Raw genomic sequence first — 27,030 nt, forward strand, 5'->3', positions numbered from 1 at the left:
TTTATCACTGTCTCCTCCCGATATGGTCACAAGCAATGTTTCACAGGAAACATAACTGCTCCATGCCTGACTAATAAGGAAGTCGCATTAGGGTGCAAGGATGATTCTCACCCAGAAGTGCCCGACAAATTTCTGAAGTGATACAATATGAGCTGGAAGTAGTTATTATTGTGTTTCACAAATCGATTTTTAATCGCACTTTGCTAGAAAAAAATGTCTTATGCAACCAAATTCCTAGACACAAATGCCTTCATTAATTCAGAATCAAAAAATCTCAGCATGTTTTGAATCTAATTATTTACACTTTCTGCTTATGTTGGTTCCTTGCAGAGACATCTGGCAATGTAACAGAAATGCAGTTTCAACACAAGATGGAATTTGATGGATCAGACATAGGAGCTACTCACAACATCAACATTTTCGTACATTGCAAACACTCAAACAGATTTTGCTTTTCTTCATACCACCTCTACCAAAATCTTTCCGACTTTCTTCCTGAATACCCAGACTCCAGTCCGGATGCAGTCTAGCAGCACTAACAGTCAGCTTGCCCTAGTAGCTTTTCTTTATTGGCAATGCAAGTGATGACAGTCAGCAAGCGGGATGATGCTCAGATTCAGCTCTCTGCGCACTTCTGTATTCACACACGTTTATCCATTCCTAGCTGGAATTACCAGGCAACAAAAGAAGGGGCCTTGGTTCCTTTACATTTTTCACAGGATCTATCCCAAATCACTTAACCTGTGGGATCAGATATGCCCCAACTCTCTCCTGCCATGATCAATGCATTCACAATGGGTTATGGAATCTTCAAAGCAAATAGAGACATGCTGTTTTCTAAAGAGTACAGTGTTGACATCAGCTGTGCTGTAATGTGCATCATCCCATGGGTGTTTCATTGTCCTTTCAAAAGTTAATAGAAGCAAAGACATTAAAACACCATAAGAAATCTAGCATATTAAATCCTTGTAACAAGTTTGGTTTTGGATAACGTAGAACCCATAGCTGTTGAAAGGAAAAATGATCACTGTAGATTGTGCAAAAATGTGTGAAAAGTTCCAAATTATTGGCAAACCTCTACTAATCATAGACGATTCACTTTTACATCATCAAGATCCATTTTGATACATTTATATCCTTATAGGATCAGGATGATAACTCTACCCATTTAATATACAATATAAAACAATAATAATTACTTAGAAAATTACCAACAAGAATGAATTGTTATTACAAATAGAAGCAAAATTGAGAAATACTGAGCACCATTATTTGCTCACCTGTTTATAAAGTTGGCGCAGGTACATGATTTCCTCAACCGTGCCCAATGAAATTAATCGAAAGACTTTAACATCTCTGCACTGACCAATGCGATAAGCTCTGCAATGAGATGGGGGAACCATTTTTGTCAAAATAAGCACAGAATTCATTGGTAATTAGTCAGGAGTACACAGATACAGGTTAACATGGCAGCACAGTAATACCTCAAATTAAGAAGCCCATAAGTCAAAAAATTATCATAGTAAAGTCTTCTTGGACCCTCCAAAGTTCATTATGGAGCCTCTTTTCCCTTTTTCTGTGTCACAACATATCCCTATGTTACGAATTATATATAATTACATATGATACAACCGTCTTCTCCAATAACATTTTGTAGACAAAGTGATTTTCAGGAACGTCCCCTTTATAATACAGGCAGTCCTCAGATTCTGAGAACTACTTGTAATCTGAACTGTTTGCAAGTTCAAACGAACCAAAACGGTGTGTGGGAGAGGATGATAGAAACAGCTATGATGGGAGAATGTGCAGGCATGGGCAGAGTGGCTGCCCCCATCCTCACTGACTCAGTGCGTGAGTGAGCGAGTCTGCTCAGAGCTTCCAGCTCTGCTTGGCTCAACCCAGCCCCCAATTTTTGTGGCTTGGGGTAGGGGAGGGTGGGGAGAGAAGGGATGCAGAGATGCCCCATTCCCACTCGGCAGAGTATGCCTGAAGCAACTGGCAAATCCATCCCTATCCATCCTGCCGGTCGCTCAAACACTCATTTGTATGTACAGGGTGTCCATAAGTCGAACATTCATATCATGTGAAGGACCTATATATTACTCTAATTGAGTTCCACGTCTTTTTTTATTTGAATCAATTGGACTTTAAACATCCAATTGATCAGTATTAGAGACAAACTGAAACAGAGCCCTGAGGAAATAACCTACAATGGGGGAAAAGGGAACAGAAGCTAGAAAAAAAAAACAAGAGTTGTTCACACAGAGAGTGGTTGGAATCCAGAATGCTCTGCTTGAGGTGGTGGTGGAGGCAGGTACTCTCACAGCATCTGAGAAGCATCTAGACAAGCACGAATTGCCAAGGCATAGACACTATGGACTAAATGCAAATAAATGGGACTAGTATAGATAAGTACATGGACAGCATGGACATGGTAGGCCATAGGTCCTACTTCTGTGTTGTACGACTCTATGACTCCATCATAACCAAGTACAGAAAATGCAGTAAATGCACAGCAGGTTGATCAGCATTCAAGAGAGGAAGTTAATCCATTGAATGAATTTTTCTGACTAAACCGGTTCCCATTTTGTAGATGATGAATGGCCTTGGGTTTATTTGCAAGAATATAGCAGCAGCTCACCAATTAGCGGTCTAGACTCTTTCACTTTCTAGTCCTTAATAACATTTCAATATCAGTCGCCAGCTTTAGGTGATTTGCTCTCTCCATTTGTAATGGAACTGTTCATTTGACTCTAAATCATTCATTTATGATATTCACTCAGGTTTTTCCTCTCTCCATTAGTACAACCTGCTGGGCATGTCCCACAGCCCTGCTCTTAGCAACAAATAACACAGACAAAAAACCATAATTACCATCTAACTGCCCCCATTAATCTATTTGGCTTGTTCTCACTCTATCACTGATATTCCTTTTCCCTGTCCATCCTTCCCCCTGCTTTCTCTGCAACTTAAAATTCACTTGTTGCTTAAACTTAAAATAGTCTCTTTCCCAATTCTGACAAAGGGAAGTAAGTTGGGGGTGATGATGGTTCAGGCAGGGGTTGGTGGTGGGGTGGGGGGAAGCTCATTCGCAGAAGAGGAGAAATTTTTGAAGAGTTGCCTTTGTTGTGACAGTGACAGTTACATTTTTGTCCATGGGGATAGAACTTAAGCTTTGGAAAGCTTGGGAAACTCATGGCCAAAGGAAAATATAGGAGATGCCAAAAAGATACCTGTCAATAGCTTGAAGATCATTAGCTGGATTCCATGTTGGGTCAAACATCACAACAACATTTGCACCAACAAAATTTAGTCCTAGGCCACCAGCCCTGCAAGTAACAAAAAAAAACATAACAACCAAACAGCACCAAAATTTAAGAAGTACTAATCACTTATGAATACATCTTTGATAATTAACCAATGAGTGCACAATTGCAAATTTAACACATCTTACATTGTGGACACTAAGCAAATGTTGATATCTTGCAAGCTGTTGAATTCCTTCACTATCTTGACCCTCTCCTCTGTCTTGGTTTTCCCATCAAGTCGCCGATAATCCAACCCAGTAGCCATACAGTAGCTCTCCAGCACATCCAAAAGCTGAATGGTGTACAAACACATATACAAGCATAAAGCAAGCTCCATCACTTCTGAACTTTGTTCACTTGCTGTTTAGATAGGTCTTAAGAAATATGGAAATAATATTGTAATCTCATTGTGTTGTTGCAACAGTACAATGACAAATAAAGAAATAAATTTTTTTTTTAAAAAGTCATTTATCTGTTTACATTATGCATGAAAATATTAGTCAGAATGTGTAATACACTTTTGAAAATGCTGCATTTGTGTAAGACAAATAACTGATCTAGATCTGGAACTGCAGAATCAAAGAAAATCATTACATCACAGGAAGATGCCATTCAATCCAGTGTCTGTGATCAGTCTTTGCACAATCTATCATTTAATGTTCATACTTTCTCTTTGAAGGGACTATTTTTCTAAACACCAGAAGTAAAAAGGGATAAATTTACAAAGTGTGGAAGAATTGAAAGTATTGTTAATTTTTTTTAAAGACTGCAAACCACATGATATGGCCTGACGGGAAGTCTGCAACCAGTAGTGTACTACAGAGATCAGTGCTGGGACCTTTATTGTTTGTCATATACATATCCCTCAATGATTTAGATGAGAATGTCTGTGGCCTGATAAGTAATTTTGCTGATGACATGAAGATTAGTGGAGCTGTAGAAAGCAAGGATGGTTGCCTAAGTATACAGAGGGACATAGATCAGCTGGATTGTTGAGTGTTGTGGTGACAGATGGAATTTAATCCAGACAGGTGTGTGATAATGTATTTTGGGTCATCTAACACTGGCAGGATGTATGGAGTAAACAACAGGAACCTTAGAAGCAGTGATGTACAGAGGGACCTTGGGGTGCAAGTTCATAGCTCCCCCAAAATGGCGACACAAGTGGATAGGGTATGTTGTATGTAGTTCTGGTCACCACACTGTAGAAATGATGTGGAAGCACTAGAAGGAGTGCAGAAGAGATTCCTGGAATGGAGAGCTTTAGTTAAAGGAGAGATTGGATAGACTGGGAATGTTCCCACTGGAGTGCAGGAGGCCAAGGGGGGATCTTATAGAGGTTTATAAGGGGAGGGTAGATATGATAGGGTAGATAGTCACAGTCTTTTTCACAGGGAAGGAGAGTCTAAAACTAGAGCTCAAATATTTAAGGTGACAGGGGAAACATTTAAAGGAGATCCAAGGGGCAAGTTTTTCCACAGAGGGTGGGAGGTTTATGGAATAAGCCGGCAGAGGAGATAGTTGAAGTAAGTACAATCATAGTGTTTAAGAAGCATTTGGAGAGTTACATAGATAGGAAGAGAACAGCAGAATATGGACCAAATGCAGGGAAATGCATTTCGCGTAGATAAGCATCTCGGTTGGCATGGGCAAGTCGGGACAAAGAGCCTGTTTCCTTGCTGTAGAACTCTATGACTCTATGATATCAGCATTAGCAAGAGCCAAAATGGGTGGATCTTTTCCTTGGGGGATAAAAGTCAGGTAAAACTCCAAAACAAGAAATACTACAGACAGAAATTCTTCAATGAATATAATACCAGCTCTGAAGTTGTCTACAATCAAGCAAATTACATATTAAAACCTGGATTTTTACTTAATCCATATCTTTCTGAGACCTGGACCACCTAGAGCAAGCATCTCAAGACACTGGAAAAATACCATTAACACTATCTGTGCAAAATCCTCCAAATTCACTGGAAAGATTAAGTGAACAAATGTCGTCCTCTTCCAAGCCAATACTTCTAGCACTGAGGCCCTAGTTTACTGTCAGTTGGCTACATTGGGCAGGTCATATCACTCTCATGCCCTACATCAGGGTACCAAAACAGACAATCTATTCCAAACTCTATGAGAGGAGATCGCCAGGTGGACAGACAAAAATATTCAAGGGTGCACTCAAAGCTTCATTCAAGAAGTGCAACATCCCCACTGATTCCTGGGAATCTCTGGCCCCTGACTGCTTTAAGTGGAAAAGGAGCATTTAGGATGTTATTGAGAACTTTGAGCCCATGCATCAGGACCATACAGAAGTTCCACATAAACAGTGGAAGGAACGCACCACCTCACAAACTACTCACAAGCCCAACCCATGGGGCATCTCTTGCCCCATCTGCAGAAAAATCTGCAGTCCCCTCGGTCCTGAGGTATTGCCGAAGAAAGAGTCATATTGGTGCATGGACTGATCTGGAAAACAGTCAATGGAGAGTTTCTTTCCTTTCAAATCAGGATAATTTGCAAGGCTAATTTGAATGGAGGCTTATAAAGTTGTAACTGGAGATACAAAGGCTAGAAATTAATGAATGGGAAGGGGTTTTTTAAGGTGAAGTGGGAAATCTGCTTCAACTTGTAATGAATCCAGAATAAGGGAGCAAAATAGAGTCATAGAGTTATACAGCATGGAAAAAACCCTTCGGCGCAAGTTGACCAAGATGCCTCCTGAGCTAGTCCCATTTGCCTGCGTTTGGTCCACATCCCTCTAAATCTTTCCTATCCATGTAGCTGTCTGAATATCATTCAAACGTTATATCTGTACCCACGTCTACCACTTCCTCTCGCAGCTTGCTCCATCCTCTGTGAAAAAGTTGCCACTCAGGTCCCTTTTAAATCTTTCCCCTTAAACCTATGCCCTCTAGTTTTAGACTCTCCTACCCTGGGAAAAAGACTATGACCATTCACCTTATCTAAGCCCCTCATGATTTTACAAACCTCTATAACATCACCCCTCATCCTCCTGTGCTCCAGGAAAAACAGTCCCAGCCTATCCAATGTCTCCTTATAAATCAAACCCTCTAGTCCCGGCAACATCCTTGTGAAATCAATAGAAATTAACCACAAACAAATCAAATAGAGAATTTAAGAGAAAATCCTCTTACAGAGTGCAGTGAAAATACAAAAAACTGTTACATGGAATGGAAGCAGCAAAGAGCTCTGATGTATTAAGAGACAGCTTGATGAATACACAGGAGTAAATAGAATTAAAAAAAACAAAAGACAGGGTGGAATGAGATGATTGCTATGGTAAATGGATGAGAAGCAAGACCTATTTCTAAGCTGTGGGTTGAAGTAATCAGATCATTTAAAACTCATAAATAGGGCAGGATTTGATCCGGCAGACTGAAAGATTGTTTCTTTGGTAGGTATGAAATACCATAAAAATATAGATAGTGGAAGCCTGACTCTCAACGTAATGTTTGAAATTGGTAAAATAAATATCCAGGAAGCATATTTCTTTAAAAAAATAGCATTGCTTTTGGGAAGTCTAACAGCTTGAATCATTTTTACTTAAAAATAACAAACAGATGATTGGATGGCCACATGGTTAAAATAAACATATTTTTTAAAAAAGCAAACAGCCAGTTATTCTGGATAATTTTCAATTAAGTAAGAAAGATCCCACTCCCACATGCTCTCCCTCGCAAACACAAGTCCTGCGAGCAATCATCTTACCCTTTACTGAGCAATTTTTAAATAATCTGTTGTCATTGAAAATAGTTTCTTGCAAAAATATATTCTAATAATACTAGAAGGAAAAACAAATTTGATAAAATATATTTCATTTACAATTTATGGATTTCAAGAATTCATGGACAAATTTGCAATAAGTGGAGTAAGAACAGAGTATGCTAGGAATACTCAACAGGTCAGGCAGCGGCTTTGCAGTAAGAAAGATTACTATTTTTCAGATAAATAAAGCTTCATCAGAACTGGAAATAATCGAGAGTTAGAGATAAAGCAAGTTTTAAGGTGCAGAAAAGGGAGGAGAGAAGGAATGATCAAAATGGAAGATCTGAGATAGGTAATTATAATAACAACAGGGTGTTTTTACCATTGATGCAATGGAACAAATTAATTTCAGAATAAATATCAAGTCTATACATTCCAAGTAAGAACTTTTGTTAACTATTCACTGTATTGCTACTGAAGCTGTATCCACAATGGCAATTATTCACTATTAAATCCAACTTCAAATAGCTCAATAAAACTAACATAATATTTGAAGAAACTCTGAACTTCCTCTAAAGCAACATTTGAAATAGAACATCCACAATCCTATTATTTTGAGTTTAAGACAGAGACTTTGTACTGCCAGCTGTTGAAGTCATTTCACTGATCCTCCCAAAGGATATAGTTGACTCAAATCCTGACACTGTTTTGCCAAATATTAAAGAGTGCCACATTTTTCAGTTGATTTCAACTAAATGTCACATTTCCTTGAGACATGGAAGGAAGCCATTTCGGCCCATCGAGATTTTGCCAACTCACAGAGCATTCCCATTCCCCACCAATTTTCTCCAAGTGCGAAGTAATTGCAGGTCACGTAACAATTTAGCTATGAAATTCAGACAATCTTGGGTAGAAACTATCATGTTCTTAAAGATGTTTGAAATAAAACCAGAAAATGCTGTTTCCAGCTTTTTCTGCTTTTATTTCAAAAATAAAAAAATGCTGGAAACAGAGCATTATTTTATGAAGGGTCTCCAATTAGAAATAATAATACTGTTTCTCTTTCCACACATGATGCCTGATCTGCCGAGAGTTTTCAGCATTTTTTTATTTTTATTTCAGACTTCCAGAATTTGTATTTCATTATGCCAACTACTTCCATTATTCTCCTTTTGGTTTCACAGCTCAGCAATAGCTCTGACTTGTATTTCCACAACATTTACATGTTCCTTTCTTTGTTCTCTCTCTCTCCCCCCCCCCCCCCCATTGCCCTCATTTAATTACGTTATTAACAATACTTAAATAATATTATCTAAAGTTCTCTATCAGGCACAAATCTAAGGTTATATAGTACATGTAATTTCCATCAGATAGCTCTGCAAACAATAAAATCACCGGCATCCTCTGCTTCATCCTACCCCTTTCTCCAATCCATTTCTCCCCAGCCTCTCGGCAACTTAAAACTAACTTGTCTTCTTATATTCTCAATTCTGTTTTTCTTTTCACAGATGTTGCCTGGCCTGCTGAATGTCTCCAGCATTTTCTGTTTTTACACCTAATTAATGGCTTCTCTGGGATATTTCTATTTTTAAGAATTATCTTTGCATGAGGTGAAACTCTGCATGTAACTGGTCTACAATATGGAAACAACTGCAGACCTAATTGGTTTATCTCATAGGAGGCACTGGAATCACAAAGGAGTGAGGAATTCAGAAGCTCCAATTGAATAAGCATGGTCCATAATCTCTTTACAACAGACATCCAATCATGTTCTTCAACTTTCAGGATTCATGGCTAGCCTTCCCAAACCCTAAAAACAGTATTTTCATTTGCATTTCTGTTTTAGCCTTGAAACCCAATCCTGCTTCTTCAAAGTATGGTCTAAAACGTTGGCCATCTTCTTTGTTGTTCAGTGGGGCCGAGACAGGACTTGAGATATGACCATAAAGACTGTCAGCTTTTTGTTAAGTAAAGAAAAACCTTTCAGTACTCCCCCAAAACCAAATCAGCTGTGAGCTAAATGAAGGGCATTCAACACAGCAGTGACATAATTACCAAGAATAGAAATAATTTAACTTGAAACATGTTTACAACTTTTTATATACAAAATATATCAACAGATACTCAATTCTGGCATTATGAATTAAATGGAAGACCCACCAGTTCCATAAGAAAAATATTACAGCTCATTAAATTTAGGGTAAAACACTGCAGTCTAGACATTCTGATTTAAGCAGTATTGAGTATTTACTTTAAGGAGATTGATTAAAATAGAAGTAATATTAAACCATCTTCAATTAAAAGTCAAATAACCTTTCTTCATACTAAAGTTAATAACAGTACTTATATAACATTATCTAAAGTTCTCTATAAACCACAAATCTAAGGCTTATGCAGAACACACAATTTCCAAATCAGGAAACTCAGAGCAATATATTAAAAATACAAATATATGGTTACATCAAATTAAGAGTGAATCATCTCAATTTAAGCCACAAATGTAACAATTATTTTAGAAGGATCAAATAATTAACCACAATATTAATGGTCATAACAACATAAAAAGATATATAATTTCTGCTGGTATCCAATTATATCTAATTGGTCTATGGTGAGCATATAAATAGATATCAGTCTGATGTATCAGTCTGATAAGTAGGGACAAATTAGAAGTCCTGTACCAGACTCCTCATGGCAACAGGTTCAACCAGGTTCCGGCTTCTGTCTAAATTCCCATTCTGGAATTCCCCTCCCTACTGCCTCCTCCTCATCAACATCAGCCTTCTCTGCTGATCTTTTCTGGCATCCATTTCAGTCATCCTAGTCCTGCAAACAGAAAAATTAAAAAAGACTCCAGAAAGGATTTTCAAAAGTCCTCTTCCCAAATCATTAGCTTTGGTCTGCTTGGACTGTTTTCTCTTTCTTCATAGACCTACTACAAGTTCTGCTGACATTTGCAGATCTCATTTGCAATTCCCTTGCCCTCGTATTTTATGCAAATATTACAAAAGCACACCCAACCCAGCTAACCTTGCAGTCATCCTCATAAACATCTAGGGATGTTCATAAACTGGGAGTTGTCCTACAGACTAACTAAACAACATCCTTACCAGTATTATGCAGAGATTCATATCTCCAGCCAACAGCCCAGACTTCACCCAAAAACAGACCCACAAGAGGTAGCAATACAGTCAGGAGTGATTGGCACTGAACATGGTTCTTGGACCACATGGTATCTGGTCAAATATGTGCAAGGAGGCCACCTGCTGATGTCACCTACCACCCACCTTTGGATGAATCTGTGCTCTTCCATATGAAAAACATGGAAGCAGCAACTGGGGTAGCAGGAGGGTGAATAAAAGTTCATTACCAAGAAAAACTTGGTACCACCACCACTAACCAGGCCAGCAGGTCCCAAGGGATATTACTGTGGCACTGGGTTTGTATTAGATGATGAAGGAAACAATGCATGGGAAAATCTTACTAGACCTCACCCATCAACCCTTTTCAGAAACATTTGTTCATGACAATACTGGCTGAATGATCACAGCACAGATCCCTTTCAGATGATATCCTCTCTTCACACTGAGGACCTATCACTTTGCTTGGGATTACCAAGTACTACATGGGATGGATTCAGAACAGATTTAGTAGCTGAAAATCGGACATCCTCAAGAGCCAGCGGCAGCAGCAGGACTGAATTCCTGCATAGAGTTCAACTCTGTGGCCCTCATTAACTGTCTATCAAATTAGGGGACTATCCCAAGTTCAACAAATATAGAAGAGCACGCCAAATGCATCACCTGGCACAACAAAATATGATGTGGAAACCTGGCAATGCTACATTTACATTAAAGAATGTAAGTACTGTGCCTTGGAGCTGAGCATTCACACAACCAAAAGATCAGATCAATGTCCTGCAGTTCCAACACATGCAGTAGTGAAGGTGATAGATCACTGAACTAACAGATAAAGGAATCTCTACAAATAGCCCAATCTCAATGAGGAGGGAAACCAGCATGTCAGTGAAAAAGACAAGCTGAAGTGTTTTCAATACCTTTTGTCAGAACCGCAAGTGGATGATCTATCTCAGCTTCCTTGCAGACATATCCAATCCAGTTGCTCCAGCTGACTGCACTAGATATCCAAAGGCAGCTGGATCTGCTGAGGTAGGTATTTACTTGTTGCTCATGCAGCTAAACCTGATGACATCCAGGTTTGGACTGGTAAGTGGCAAATAACATTCATGCCACACAAATGCTAGAAAAAGACCATCTAAATAACAGAGCGACAAAATACATCTCCTTGACATTTAACAACGTTACCATCGAGTTTTACAGTGTAGACAGCTTGCAGGGTCTCCCCGACCACCATCTTAACTAAGCTAATTGCATAAATAATATGGCTGCAAGGGCAGGTCAAAAGGTTGGTATCTTGCAGTGTTTCAATTGCTGACTCCCCAAAGCCTTTCCACCCAAAAAGAACCAGTCGCGAGTACATGAAATATTCTCCACCTGATTGGATGCATGTGAATCTGAAAAAAGTTCAAAACCATTGAGGACAAAGTAGCCTACTTGATCAGCACTAATCCAATGAACACTCCTTCCCTCCATCATCAGTGCACAGCAATGTGCACGAATTCATGTCACCCAGCTGCTAGGAAATGACCATCTAAACATGAGACTGATGAACAACTTCCCCTTGACATTCAATGACATTGCCATCATTATGCTTTGTCACATTAACTTACAATGGTATTTCTGAAGCACCTCCTAAACCTGCACCAACTATTGCCTCGAAGAACAGCAGCAGCAAGGGCATAGGGTTGTTACCACATACCAGGTCCCCTCCATGTCCCAGCTTGGAAATATTACCTTTCTTTCTTTCTTGCTGCGCCTGAAACTCTGAAATTCCCTATCTGACAGTATTGCAGGAGTACTTTCACCACATGGACTTCAGTGGTTCAAAGTGGCTTACCAACCCTTTCTCAGTGAATGAAAATAAAAGAACCAGATGCTGGAAATCTGAAATAAAAAACAAAAGTTTCAGCAGTTATCAGGACTGGCCTTTTCTACTCTGTCATCCACCCACCTGTGATATTGGGTCAATTTTTCTCTCTCCATTACTACTGTTTGACCTCCCAGCATGATCCACAGCCCTATTATTAGCAACATATAACACAGAACAAAAATGTAATCATCATCTAACTGATTACATTAACCCATTTGACATGGTCTCACCCTATCACAGATAGTCCCATTCTCCTATCATTCACCCACCCCCCCCCCATCACCTTCTCTGCAAACTAAAACTAACTTGTTTTCCTCTTTTCCTCATGTCTGATGAAGGGTATTTGACCTTAAATGTTAACTGTGTTTCTCTGTCTGCAGTTGTTGCCTGACTTACTGAGAGTTTCCAGCATTTTGTGTTTTTGTTACCCTTTTCTCAAGGATACGAGGATGGGCAGTAAATGCTAGTCTTGCCAGCAACAGCCATATCCCACTAACAAATGAAAGGACGTAGATTGTATCATCAACCATACATACTGACAAACTGTGTTTAGGCCATACCACAGTTGGAAGACTGACTTCCTCGAGATCACACCAATGCAGCTACCAAATGGTGAGCCAGAAGGAACATGTCGGGTCTCAATCTGGATACCAGATGTATAATTACTACCAGGGATACAAACTGAGGTTAGTCCAGGAGCATAGAAATGGAGTATGCCTGTTAGTCTATCCAATACATATGCGAAAACTACCTGTAGTCCAACATCAATATCTAACGGAAGGTGAAGATGCCAATACTTGGCAACACAATTGTGATGTATAACCTGAGTTAGGTGCATGATCCACGAAAGAAATATAGGTTAAAGTCACACCAATCCATAATTAAAAATCTTTCACCTTATACTTAGCTAATGATGAAGAAAATTACTTGTAGTTTCAAAAAGGAAAATATTCTTGTTTGCCGTTCTTGAGCAGCTTTCAAGTAGAATGGGAACAATGGAATAGCAACTAGTACTATCAATAACAAATTCAATTTCTCTTCATGGGATTGGGATGTACCTAAAAGTCACCCATATAATTTCAATGTTTACCTAATGGTATTAAACCTTTGCAAGAGTGAGTTGTAGGGGAGCCATGATTGAGTTTTCAGAGCTGCCTACTATCATCCTTGATAGAGTGCAATGGAAGAACTGCTTGCTGTTAAATATGAGGACTTGGCAATTGGAGGCCCAATGCTATTTATCACCATCAATGTTAGGAACAGTTGTTCATCTGGCCCTCACCCACTGTATGCATCATAAAGCCCAGCTTCATGTCACTTTGCTCCATGCAGGTGATGAGCTCAAACACTTGAATAAATCTGCTCTTCAGAATCCCAAGGAGCAAAGGCTGGAAACCTAACTGCGGAACCAAAGGAATTGAACTCCTGCTACCACATGCCAAATTTGATGCTAAGTGTAAACAGCAGTACAGAAGCAGACTTAAATTCCAAGTAATGTGGCCAAAAGGTCAAAATAAAAATGCTTGATTTATGATAGTGCTTAGCCTGACTTCCTTCATATAAGTAGGAAATTGAAGACTGGAGCTCATGGTCAAGCATTATGTACTTCTTGGCTTTGAAGAGTGATCAGCTCCTTTCCATTTAATTAGCTTTTGATGGTACCTATTAACTGTACTATTCTTTGCTGTTAAATGGAATATTTTCAATCGTCAACAGTTGCCAAGGAAATAGAACTAACATCATATCATTTTCTGTACTAATTCAGACTATTTTGCTTCTTTCCCCTGATCACAAAAGCAAATTTGATCAAATAAACCTAACGTGCACCAAAAGCATAGTGCAACTTTATGTTACCTCTAGCAGCCCTCTAAGGGCAAGCACCAAGGGTAGAATATATAGGGAAACACAAATGCTTTTGTCAATTCTTTATATTTTATAGAAAAGTTTGAGCAGCAGCCATTAAAAAAAAATCAGTACACCCAACATCCCTCCTCAAAGCTGCATTTACCTTCATATTCAGTGGCTCACTAAGATAGTAATTAACCTCACAAAAAACTTTCTTTAAGAATTTTAGTAGCTATGCCATATTTGGCAGAACATTGGTCCTAAATGTTGGAAGTTTGTGAAAAAAATAAACCATGCCAGATGTACCTCTTAGAACCCACTCCATGGTTTATTTTTCATAAATCACCAGCCCTGTTGTTGATTCTCCCCGTAATTGTGGAATGAAAAGGGTTTTCAGTCAGTGGGAGGGGGAGATCCCACTAAGCAAGTATTTTAAAATCTCTTCCTGCCAAAAATGCAAGTTAACTCCTAAATAGGACATTTGTATCCGAATCCAACCAGTTTTTTTTATCCTGTATACTCAGAAATATTCTGATTCAGTTTGTAAGTAAACCATATTTGAACATAGTTACAAACCTTGGTGGAGAAGGAGAAGAGCAGAACTTTGTCCCTGTTTCTTCTACAGTGGTCCAAAATCCGTTGAAGAACCTGAAAGCAGATGACATTTTAAATATGTTGTGGGGAACCTAGGGCGATGGAATGAAAACAAAAGATCACCAAGGAATTAAAAGATAGATCTACATTGCAAAAAGGGGCCTGGAAAAGTTAATGCTGCCATTCATGGTTCAGCACACGCTGAGGGAGGAACTGGAACAACACAAAAAGAGCTGAAGAAACTCAGCGGGTCAGGCAGCATCTATGGAGGGAAATGGATAGTCAACATTTTGGGTCGAGACCCTTCATCTGGACTGGAAAGAGGGGTGAAAGCCAGTATAAAAAGGTGAAGGGGTGGAGCAAGAGGAACTGGAATACAATGTTACCTTGTGAAGTGTGGGCAGATCAGCCATGATCATACTGAATGGTGCAGCACCCCGAGGTGCCCTACTACTTTTCTTGTGATACCAGCTAGACAAGAATAAACAAGTTTTGTGTATCAGCATCCTCAAGAGGTGTAGTCACATTCACCACATCTGAAGTTTTGAAGGTGACTCCATGACTGATTTTGCACAAAACTGTCAAAAGTTTTCAATTTACTGTTCCTGTCACACCTTACTCTCTCATTCTCATGCCCTAGCTTGAATCTCATTCAAGATTCGCCCATTAGTGGAAACATTTCAAGATCTACTTTTCCAAATCCCTTGTATCAGATGTTCTTGTGCAGTGCTTTTCGAAAGAATAATTGCTGTAGTAATAAGCATCTGAGGAAAAAATGGAGCTTAGCAGGCTGAAAACTGGCAGCAATTCTCATGACAAATGGGTAGGCCAGGAACGATTAAGAGGAATATTGAAGAAAGGATATGGAAGGTGCCACACCTGGTATACAATGACAGGTCATGCTTACATGCCAAATTCCCTACAGAAATGTTACTTTGGGCGGTTTCAATTGTTGCGGCATAAAATTATTACCAAAACTTGTGATACCTCTAAGTTAAATTGAAATGTGTTTTCATTTGAGTGTCAGGACCTAGTCCTGATCAATTCTTGATTTTAGGGTAACACATCACTATTACACTCAGCCCTCTTGTCTGCAACAAAAAAATACTCCATGATTAAAATATGATTCTTAAATTTATTAGATACTGCAGTCTGCCACTTTATGAGTGATTCTATTGCTAAATCACATCAGAAACTTGTTTACTGTCTGGCTGCTCTAGGAAATTAGATAGACAGCACTTCGGTATTTGCTCTCATTCCTATAGATTAAGTTTTGCTTACTTTAATTTGAGAGATTGCCAAGACAATTTTATAAAAAAATTATTGCTTATAATTCCAACAAAAATAACTCAATTTTCCAGAAAAATTAAGGCAGATTTATAAATCTACATTCAAACCAAACTCAACTTTAGTTTGAGAAGTATTTTGGAGGGGTAAACTCAATGGCCTTGCTTATTAGTACAGAGTTAGTAGACTGTAACTTAAGGAGGGCTTTAATTATCTTAGGCATTGGAGAAGAACCTAATGTATTTCACTGTGGTTACTGGTTCATATTTTAACTTACAAATTGATTTTCTCAAGTTTCCAGTTCATTCAACATCCCGATTGTCTGATAGCGAATGCTTTACCTCTATAATTTGCCAGGGCTGATCATCATTGGAGCAAGGTTCACAGGAAACGTTACATACTCATTAACAGCAATCATGGGAGAAAGTAGGCAAAATAAATCTATTGCTTTGTACCATCCTCCAGTGAACTAGCTATTTGTCCTGGATTGCAGATAAACCTGGGGCGTTCTCTAATCGATTTGCTCAATCAGGGCTGGGTGCCTTGTGAGAGAATCTTTCTCCTTTTACTCAGTAGCTACATTTTCCTTTTATTTTAGATTTGTACAATTCCACACAAAGACCAAATTCCCTTTTCTAAATTATTACTTTGGATCATTGAGTTTAATAGTTCAAGCTTATCCTAGCCAAGGGTTAGTTAACAGACCTTTTTGAGTTGGAATTGTCAACCTTCACCTTGGTTTATCTGATGGATTCACTTGAATAACAGATCCCACCCCCCCAGGTTAGAACTTTGCCGCGAGTTTCAGCCAAGTTTTTATTTTATCCAAGAGGTTTTGTTAAAACTGTGACAAAAATGATGGATGAGGAAACTGCATTTAATTTGGACTGTTAGAAAGCTTTTGACAAGGTATCACAATCCACACTACAGAAAAGATTAATGGACATGAAACTAGGGGGAGGGGTAGCAATGTGATTTGAAAACTAACTATGGAAGAAAATACTGCACAGGAGTAAGGACCCGACATTGATAAGATGGTGGAAAGGTCAGAAAGTGGCAGATGGAATACAACCTCTGGGAGGTTAGCACAAATTTTTACTTAATTAACCTCAGAATGAAACATTAAGCGCTATGAAAACTAGAAAGATTTACACGTTCAGGTTCAAAAGAAATTAAAAGCATTATTTTGTGAGTATGGCCACCAAAAAGATCTAAGGCTTGGCCAACAATAAAAAGTTAAGTTAGACAGGCAGATGATGGGAAATGGGGAGTAAGGCAATAGAATGGACACTTGGATCAGGACCATCGCATGCAGGTGATAAACATCAATATAGACTGGTTGTGCCGATCTATCCCTTCTCTGCTGCAATTTACCTAAAAACTGGAGGGTAGAACAATCCAGCCCTAGCAGTTCATTCCTGCTGAAAATAAGAACTAATATATCTTTATTAGTCACATGTACATCGAAACACACAGTGAAATGTACCTTTTGCGTATAGTGTTCCGGGGGCAGCCTGTAACTTCTATCATTCATTATTTGCTGCATTACGATTGTAATTACAATTTAATATGAAGTTCAACAACTCACTTACACTTAAAATTATTAAGTTTAATAGCTGTGCCATCCATCATTGCATAATGGAGTTGAACTAGATAGCTTGATTCTCACTATACTAAAACCCAATTTTGGAAAAGAAAATTTAAATTTAGCTGGATTGCTTATCTTGCTGGAGACTGCATTTAAGCCAACAGAACTACATTGATCTTTTGAAAGCAAATTAGTAAGCCTGCAGTCCTGATTTTGGAGGGGTATTGTGTTCTTTAATGGGAAAGAGGAATGGTTAAGACAATAGTCCACCTATTTTTATCATAGCAATCACATACCTCAAACTTTTTTTTAGTTTATGAGCTGGCAAAATACACATTCCAAATATCCTATGTCTCTGTTTGTGTTATTTAATTTTTGAATGCTAGCAAATCATATTTTTAAACATTTGCCTAAAATATACAAGCTTTTCTCAATTGGCTATTCTCAAGCTAATCAAATCATTTGTTTTGCCGAACTGACATTACGTATTAAAGTCAACTGTACAGAAAAATTGGAAGCAGAGGACAAAACAAAAACTGCAGGGAATAGCCACCTTAGTTTAATTGAATTACATTCAGCCTGCTTTTAACAAGTGGATGCAAGTACACTTCTGGAAACTTGGTAAAGCTAGTTTAACACACACACGTTTTGCTTTAAACCCACACTGCAAGTTTCCATAGTGAATTAGGGAACACATCAGGAGTTCAATAAAACCATTCACCGAAAAAGTAATCAAAAAATGCTTGTTAGAATGGGTCTGCACAGAGCTAGTCTTATCTGAATATTCCTTCAGCAAGAATTTAGCTCAATATCTTCTTGGAACTCTCTTCTCTAAATAATCAGTCAGTTGCCCAGGGGGTGCTCTTGTGTTGCTCTGTTTACAGTAGGCCTTGGCTTCCCTGAATGTGTACAGATGTGGATCTGCCAATAATCTGATTTGCAAGATGTTCCATGGCTTGGGGAAGCAAATAACTGGTGCCTTGTGTACAAAGGCTGGACTGTTATTTTCAAAGGAAGCATATCCACATCTGGCAGTGGCAGACTGAATGGACTACGCAGAAGACAAAATGCACCAAGGGGAAATGAGGAATTTTCTGCACCACGTCCAGTGCTTTCATTCATTCAGTAATAAAATATTACAACTACTGATGTGTACTTCGATGTTGCAATCCACCTATAAATATCAGCTTAGCTACAGGTTCAAATTTACTGCTCGAAAATGTAGCAACAAGCTGCATGCATTTAGACAAACAGAACCAGAAATAAAAATACATGTAGTCACTAAGCTAACATAAATAAATTCCAGTCTGCTAGATGTGGAAGATAGTTTGTGCACAAGATTTAAAGCATTTAATATTTATTTAATGATTTATCTTTATCTTACCCTGGCAGTGTAATCCACAGGTGCTCATTTGGTGTCTTACAGATTGAAAGTGGGAAAAGCTACTTTTTCAATCAAACTGCAACTTAAGACATCCATCAGTAGGTCAAAATGTAAAGACAACAATTGATGTGATACAGAGCCAAATTGAGCAAGAACATGTCAAAATTAATCCTAGGTATAGGGTTAGGATGATTATTAGGATGACCCTCAGTATCCCTAGCACAGAGCAAAAGACTTCTCATTGTGAGCAGTGCAATAGCCTCATCACAGACCTAGGCTGGTGTGGAGATAAGCAGTGTTACAGCTCCTGCCACCCAAACTGGAATCTCAATGGATATAATCACCAGGGAAAATAGGATTGATCGCCACATCAGTTCTGTCTTACCCACACCCACCATCCCACTTCAGACAAATAACTTGCTAACACACTCAAGAGGACATGAAAAATATTCTGAGGTGCATGGTCTATTTAAAGGTGCAAAAATTGTTAAGCAAACTTATTTAAAAATAACATGCTAGAAAATGAAATGTGGGAAAGCCTATGTGATCTAGGGTCCCACTCCTCTGTTTTCCTGACTGATCCCCATAACTTTAGATTCTCCCACAGTCCAAATATCTCAGACTTAAACATTCAACATCTGCAGCCCTCTAGGGCAGAGAATTCCAAATAGTTGCAATCCTCAGAGAAGTATTTCCTCCTCATTTCAGTTCTAAGTGATTGATCCTTTGTCCTGGGACAATGTTGGCTGGCTATGCACGTTCTAGGATCTACACTGTCAAGCACCTCCAGAATCTCACATTCTTCAGTGAAATCACTTTTCATTCTTCTTAAGTCCAGAAAGTATAGATCCATACCACTCAATCTTTCCTCATAAAGCAAACCCCTCATCCCAGTAATCAATCCACTGAATCTTCTCTATACCACTTCAAAGATCAGAATATCCTCCTTTGAGGAGAACAAAACCAGACACAATACTCCAGATATGGTCTCACTAAAGCTCTGTAGTTATAGGAAGACTTTGTTACTCTTGCACTCTACCGCCACGCCCCCCCCCTCCCCCACTTTGTAATTAAAGTCAACATTCCATTTTCCTTCTTGATTGCTTGGTGTACGTGAATACTAACTTTCTGTGATTCATATAGGAGGAACAAAATCAAGCAGCCATGTTAGGAAGGAACTGGTCAGTGGTAGGTATATTCTGACAAAATCCCCGAGGTTAAAGCTTAAAGATTCCTTTTCAAGGCACGTTTCATATTGGTACTGTGTGGCCAGGAGAAACAACTGTCAAAAAAAACTAAGGCTATAATTAAACCTTTTAGCAATTCATTGGCATTTTCCATGTCACTGTTTGCGAGATGAAATTATATTAAAAGACCAAATCCCATGATTTGTGGTGTCAGGACCCAAAGTAACCACGATGGAGGAAAAAATATGCCTGCATCTAAACACAGTTCTTCCAAGGGTGCCACTCCATTTTGTTTCAAATTACAGCTATTCCCTTTCCACTTTCACCTTCCTCAGGATGCATTTACGTCTCTCCCTCTCTCTTTTCCTTCACATTTCTGACAATAATTGGAGAACCTGGACTGAGGTTGATGAGATGGTGTTGCAGAAATGGGCATCAGAGGTCTGAAATCCCAAAGTGGTGTGGAGCAGACTATGAATTTTCTTAGACTAGTAGTAGAACCAGTACTCTTGGGTTGGGTCCATTGGTAGACCAGTCCAAGAAAACCTGTCCAAGTTGGAAACCCACCAAAAGGATTGGGAGGAAACTGGGAGCCCTGGTTGTGTTATAATACACGAGATGGGAGAAGAGAAGGAATTGAGGAGCTAGCCAACACACAGGGATATTAATTTCGCCAAAACCATAATGACATGGCTTTTATTGGCAGGTCCTACTTTCATATGTCATTCCTTCCTTGTACTGTCATTTTCTGTTGCTCTATTTTCCTTTGAACACTTCACCCCGAAGCTAAACTTGCAGCAAGAGCACATTTAACTCAAGGTGAACCAACCTTAAGGAGGGCAGGTTGCTGTGAGGAATCATGGGACTTATAAAATCTTTTAAAATAAACTGCCTGAAAAATCTGCAAAGGTCACTGTTCATACAGTGTGATTGACTCATTTTGCTGTGGAAGGGGAGATCAGCAAACAGACTACAAGGAAGTCAAAGGGATGGGGAGAGGATGGGAAAGATGAAGTTGGATCAACTACAATATCGAATGGCAGAGAGGTTCAAGGGTCCAATTGGCTTACTGTTGCTTCTTATGTATGCAGAAGCACACACAGCTAACTCAGGGATATAATTTATTTATCACCTTTCTCCATATAGCTTTTGTAGTACAACTGTCCACAACATTTTCCAAGTTAACACCTAAGTATTCATCAGAACAAGAACTTTTCAACACGTCGATAACCTCAGTGGTACTCCCTGTCAAAACAACTTTTCTGTGAAAAATCAGGCGAAGGATGGATTAAATCAATCTACAGAAATATTTGGGCTTACTTGCACAGGTGATACCATCACAAAGAATGGTTTCATGTCAATCAATTGTCACAGTGCGATTTTTGTAAAAAGGGTGTTTCCCGGCAAACCTTTGGCAACCTGCAAGGGAACTGCAAATGGAATGATTGCCTGGACAAATGGGAACAAACTGCTTCAAGTAAACATAAGAAAATAGGAGCAGGAATAGGCCTCCAGGCTCCTCAAGCTTGCCTTCAGTGTGATCTTGGCTGATCTATGCTGGCCTCAAATCTTCTGTGCCAGTTCTCCATAACCCTCAGTTCCACAATCTTTCTTCTTGGTCTCCATCTTAGATATATCCAGTGATCTGGCTCCTGCCACTTTTGGGGGATGAGAATTCCAGAAATTCACCACCTTCCAAGAAGAAATTTCTTTGCACCTCAGTTTTAAATGTACCCTTGTTTATGACTTTCCTATTAGAGAAAACATCCAAACATCTATCCTGGCAAGCCCCCTTAGGATGTTAAATGTTTTAATACGATCACCCCTCATTCTTCTAAACTTCAAGGAATATAGAGCCAAACTATCTAGCCTCTTTTGATAGGACAACCGTCTCATCCCAGGAATTAGCCTAAGCAATCTCCTTTTTCCCTCTGCCTCCAATGCTAATATATCTTTTTTTTTAGGGAAGGGGGCCAAAACTGTACACAGTATTCCAGGTGTGGCCCCACCAACACCATGTACCACTGTAACAAAATCTCCCTATTCTTAAACTTAAACACTTTGCAATAAAGGCCAAAATGCTGTTTGTCTTCTAAACTACTTGTTGGATCTGCCAGTTAACTGTTTGTGATTCATGCACTAGAAAACCTAGACCCCTCTAGCACCTAGAACTTTACTCACTGGCATTCTCTCTCCATTTAGATAATAATCCACCTTCTGATTACTCTTACCAAATCTGACGATCTCACACATCCCCACATTAAACTCCATTTGTCAGGTTTTTGTCCTATCTACATACATCTTGTTGCAGAATCACTATGTCTTCATCACAACTTCCCCCCACCTATTTCTGTAATATTGTTAAACTTGAAAACCTTACTTTTTGTTCCCTCCTCCAGGTCATTAATGTAAACTTGTTATGAAAAAAACTTGGATTCATTTCTCAGGAGCATTGGAGGCTGAGGGGCAACCTGATAGAAGTAAATAAAATTATGAGAAGCATAAATAGGGTAGATAGTCTTTTTCCTAGGGTGGAAATGTCAAATACTAGAGAACATAGCTTTAAGTTGAGGGGAAAGTTTAAAGGAGATTTACCAGGCAAGTTTTTTTTAAAACACAGAGAGCAGTAGGTGCCTGAAATGAACTGCCAGGGGAGGTGTGTTACGGATTAGGTTACTATTTGGTGAATGTCCCTTTAAGACATTGTACAGTAGTTTGTTTGTGTGTGTGGTGGTGGAGATAACGATGTGCTGACGCTTTAGTAGTCAGGAGAGAGAGGCGAAAGAGAGACACTGCCTGCTGGTCTCTGTATCAATGGATGAAAAACAATAACTGTGTCTGTCACTACAATCCACGTATGGATTTTTGGAATAATCCGGTGGAGTCCACTTTGTCGTTAACCTGTAGTGGGACACAGGTATTTGTGTGGATGGCCACGTCTCGAATGCCTTTGGGGTGGCAGATACTTCAGAATAAAGCAGTGGAGATCATCAGTGACTGAGGTGTCGTATGGGTTCCATTGTGGAACATTTGGATTTTGTAACTTCTCTCTATTTTCTCTCTACATTTTCTCTTCAGTCAACAATAGTTTTGCAAAAGCCTTTGCTCACGTTTCACCTTATGGCTTGCTGAACTGAACTTTGAGAACTATTCCTGGACTTGGAGTTTGGGAGTTTGCCACACACACACACACACTTTGAGTTCAGTTTTGGGGGGTTAATGTTTAAGATCTAGCATTTTTACTTTTAACATTCTAACATTTTTACTTTTATTTTTTCTTATTATCATAAGTAGTTATTAATAAAATAGTTTCTAACACTTATACATGACTCGGTGTGTTTCTTTTGTTGCTGGTACATAACAGGTGGTGGAAGCAGATATGATAGAAATGTTTGAGGCATTTAGACAGACACATGAATAGGCAGGGAACGGAAGGATATAGACCACGTGCAGGCAGATGTGCAGAATAAAATGGCACCATGGTCAACACAAACATTGTGGCCCAAATGGTCTATGCCTGTGATGTACTGTTCTATGTTCTAAGTAGTAAACAATTGAGGGTGAAGAACAGACCCCTAGCATATTTCACTAGTTACATCCCTCCAGTCCCAAAAAGGATCCATTTAGTCCAACTCTTTGTTCTCTATGTTACATCCAGTTTTCAATCCATGCCAACACACTTCCTTCAATACCTTGGGCTCTTAATTTATATATTAGCCTCTTGTGTGGCACCTTGTCAAATTCCTTTTGGAAATCTAGATACATTACTTCTACAGGTTCCCCTCTATCAACCCTCCCTGTTACATCCTCATAAAATTTGAGCAAATTTGTTAAACCTTTCATAAAACTATGTTGACTAGGTTTGCTTATATTCAGCTTTCCTAAATGATGAGTTACTTCCTCTTTGAGTGATCGCTGGCATGTGACATGTTCAGAGTCAGAGTTAGACAGAAATACACACAAGCTGATGTTACAGTTAAGAGTTAAGCTGTGTAAAAATCATGGTATTGTACAGTATTTTCTGTGTTAGATCAAACTTTTTGTAGTTTCTTGTATTATTTTATGTTATATTATTTGTAGAGTTTGCATTTATACCATTTTGTTTGTAGCATTCACTTATTTTTAATAAACTTATAAAAGAATTGTGGATTGTGCTTCTCTGTGGGCCTTGATTACCACTGACACGCATAGACAAGTTTTGGCTGAATGCAGAAAGTAGGTGCGAAAGCCACCTATCCCTTGCTGCTGCATTCTGCATTTCTCTGAAAATCCTTGTCAACTTGCCTCTGAGGTTCTCCAGCATCTTTTACCTGGTTTAATCTCTTTAGCATATTTCTGCACTGAGCAATAGCTCATCATCAAGCAATTTCAGTCCAAATATCAAGGTGCTGTCAAAACACCTTGCAGTGGCTCAAACAATTACTCAGCGCAAATTTACTGCTTTACCCATTGGTGTGGTCAGTGAATCTTCATACAGTCATCATCACCACTCTCCCTTAAAAAAAAACATTATTTGTCCTTCAGCCCTCTGCAATCACTTGCCCATTTTCCATACTCTCCTTTGAAAGCCTCCCAATGTTATCTATGTCCTCTTTTCATCTGTTACTCCTTCCATGGCATTACTGTCTCCTACCCCTGCAACCTCATTCTGCCCTATGTTTCTGTGCACACATCTGCTCTTCTATTTTACATTTTCCTTCTCTACAATCCACTTTTGGTTTTACAAACTTCAGTTTTTTCAGCCAGATGTTCAGACTCTCTTCTTTAGGCCCAGCCCCCATGCCCACCTTTCTCCTTACCTTCAAAAACTACCTAAAGGAGCTATTTCATTGATTGTTATTCCAAATCCTTCTTGTTCTATTTCTTAGTTTCCAGTTGTTTTCATCTCTGTGAAGCATTTTTACACTAAAAGGTGTCAATTAAGTTCAAAATTTTGCAACTGAAAATATAAATACTTGCATTTGCAAAAAAACTATCATTTGGTTTAGTTATGCAACATTTGTCCTGATTCTTACCTTCATTTTCCCACTGTATTTGGGATCAGAAATGGTTGCAAAAGCAGCTTCTTTACTCTGCTTTACAAACTCTGGAAACTTGCAAAATACATGCTCACAGACTCCTCTGACAGTAGATTGCTGAAATAAATGCAAAAATCAAAAGCATAAATTGAATGATTATCAAAATCTTATTTCACATCACACAGCACTGAAAACATATGGAATAGCAGGAAAGAGGTGAGAGGAAGGTAATATTGGAAAGATGCATCTTGACGTTGATTTTAAAATATATTTTTTTAAAAAGTTGTGCCAGTTTCTTATGACAGTCAGGTACTGGGAAGCATCCAAATATTCCTCTTGGTGAGGTTTTCCAAATTACTATTGGTAATCGACTACACAAAATACAATGTGTTGGATCTTCCAACTTGCCAACAAGTGTTTTATTGCATTTATTGCTGTGACAATGCTTTTGAATCAGAAGGTAGATGGTTCCACAAAGACTAGCAATGGTTGACGAACATCTAATGATCAAAGAAGCTGGTCCGTTGCCACAGTACTGAGCTCCCAGGAAATCTCCCAGTCTTTGCTTGAGGGGGGAAGGGAGGGTAGATATTCATATTAGAAAATGGAATTACAAATGGCAAAACACAGGTTATGTTTTATGTAGATCAGTTAATTGAAAGCATGGTAAGTCAGCTGTCCTTTACAGAGGAGATTGTTTTTTTAAATCAGTGCATTCTCATTAATTGGGGCAATGTCATCAATGGGGCCTTTTTTGAAATGGTCAAGTGATGGGGAATAAAAGCCCCTTTTAACTTGCAACCTGGTAAACATAGCATATGATAGCTGTACTACTAATTCCTAGCTTTTCCCCACTTCCTTGCATCTTGAGCTGAGTCCACTCCCATCACAAATCTTCAACCGCTTCAGCACCTGTTACCGAAGCAGATCCACTAAAGCAGGGCCAACTTAAACCAAATTCAAAATCTAAAGACTGGAGATACTGGAAATCTGAAATAAAATCAGGAAAAGTAGTAAACTCAGGAAGTCAGGCACTGCATGTGGAAAGAGAAACAAAGTTAGCATTCCAGGTTAAAGAACCTTTATCCGAATGTTCCTGGCAACTTCTATTTTTCTTTCAAATTAACCCAAACTCTTTATCCCAACATTCATGTCTGAAGAGCAAGTAAAGAAGGGCAAAACATTGACTGAGATATGACCTCTTTCTGAAAGGCTATGGATTGTTAGAACAATACAGCACAAAACAGGGCCTTCGGCCCACCATGTTGTGCCGTCCATCAAACCACTCTCACACTATCTAACCCTTTCCTCCCGCATATCCCTCTATCTCACATTCCTCCATATGCCTATCCAACAAACTCTTGAACCTGTCCAATGTATCTGCCTCCACCACCACCCCAGGCAGTGCATTCCATGCACCAACCACTCTCTGGGTGAAAATCCTCCCCCTGACATCTCCCCTGAACCTCCCACCCATAACCTTAAAGCCATGCCCTCTTGTCTTGAGCACTGGTGCCCTGGGAAGGACGCACTGACTGTCTACTCTATTTATTCCTCTCAATATTTTATATACCTCTATCATGTCTCCTCTCATCCTCCTCCTCTCCAGTGAATAAAGCCCTAGCACCTTAAGCCTCTCCTCATATTCCATACGCTCTAATCCAGGCAGCATCCTGGTAAATCTCCTCTGCACCCTCTCCAACGCCTCCACATCCTTCCTATAATGAGGCGACCAGAACTGAACACAGTACTCTAAGTGTGGTCTAACTAGAGTTTTGTAAAGCTGCATCATTACTTCGCGGCTCTTAAACTCAATCCCACGATTTATGAAAGCTAACATCCCATAGGCCTTCTTAACTGCTCTATCCACCTGTGAGGCAACTTCCAGTGAACTGTGAATATGAACCCCCAGATCCCTCTGCTCCTCTACACTGCCAAGTACCTTGCCATTTACCTTGTACTCTGCCCTGGAGTTTGTCCTTCCAAAGTGTACTACCTAAACACTTCTCCAGATTGAACTCCATCTGCTACTTGTCAGCCCAGCTCTGCATCCTATCAATATCCCTCTGTAAGCTCCGACAGCCCT

The 27,030-nt window shown here is 39.2% G+C and overlaps 1 protein-coding gene across 5 annotated transcripts in view; it reads right to left on the reverse strand.

The window, feature by feature from the left end:
• ercc6l2 (excision repair cross-complementation group 6-like 2) overlaps positions 1-27,030 on the reverse strand; it is a 97,438-nt gene that overhangs the window by 43,096 nt on the left and 27,312 nt on the right. For all 5 annotated transcript variants that reach the window (XM_052019176.1, XM_052019175.1, XM_052019171.1 and 2 more), the window contains 5 exons: positions 24,942-25,061; positions 14,463-14,534; positions 3,455-3,600; positions 3,234-3,329; positions 1,281-1,380 (listed from right to left, as the gene is read on the reverse strand). In XM_052019176.1, coding sequence (XP_051875136.1) covers positions 1,281-1,380; positions 3,234-3,329; positions 3,455-3,600; positions 14,463-14,534; positions 24,942-25,061 — 534 coding nt within the window. The remainder of the gene's footprint in view (positions 1-1,280; positions 1,381-3,233; positions 3,330-3,454; positions 3,601-14,462; positions 14,535-24,941; positions 25,062-27,030) is intronic.

This window comes from Pristis pectinata, chromosome 7 (genome assembly GCF_009764475.1).
Source record: "Pristis pectinata isolate sPriPec2 chromosome 7, sPriPec2.1.pri, whole genome shotgun sequence".
In the NCBI taxonomy this organism is placed as follows: Eukaryota; Metazoa; Chordata; class Chondrichthyes; order Rhinopristiformes; family Pristidae; genus Pristis; species Pristis pectinata.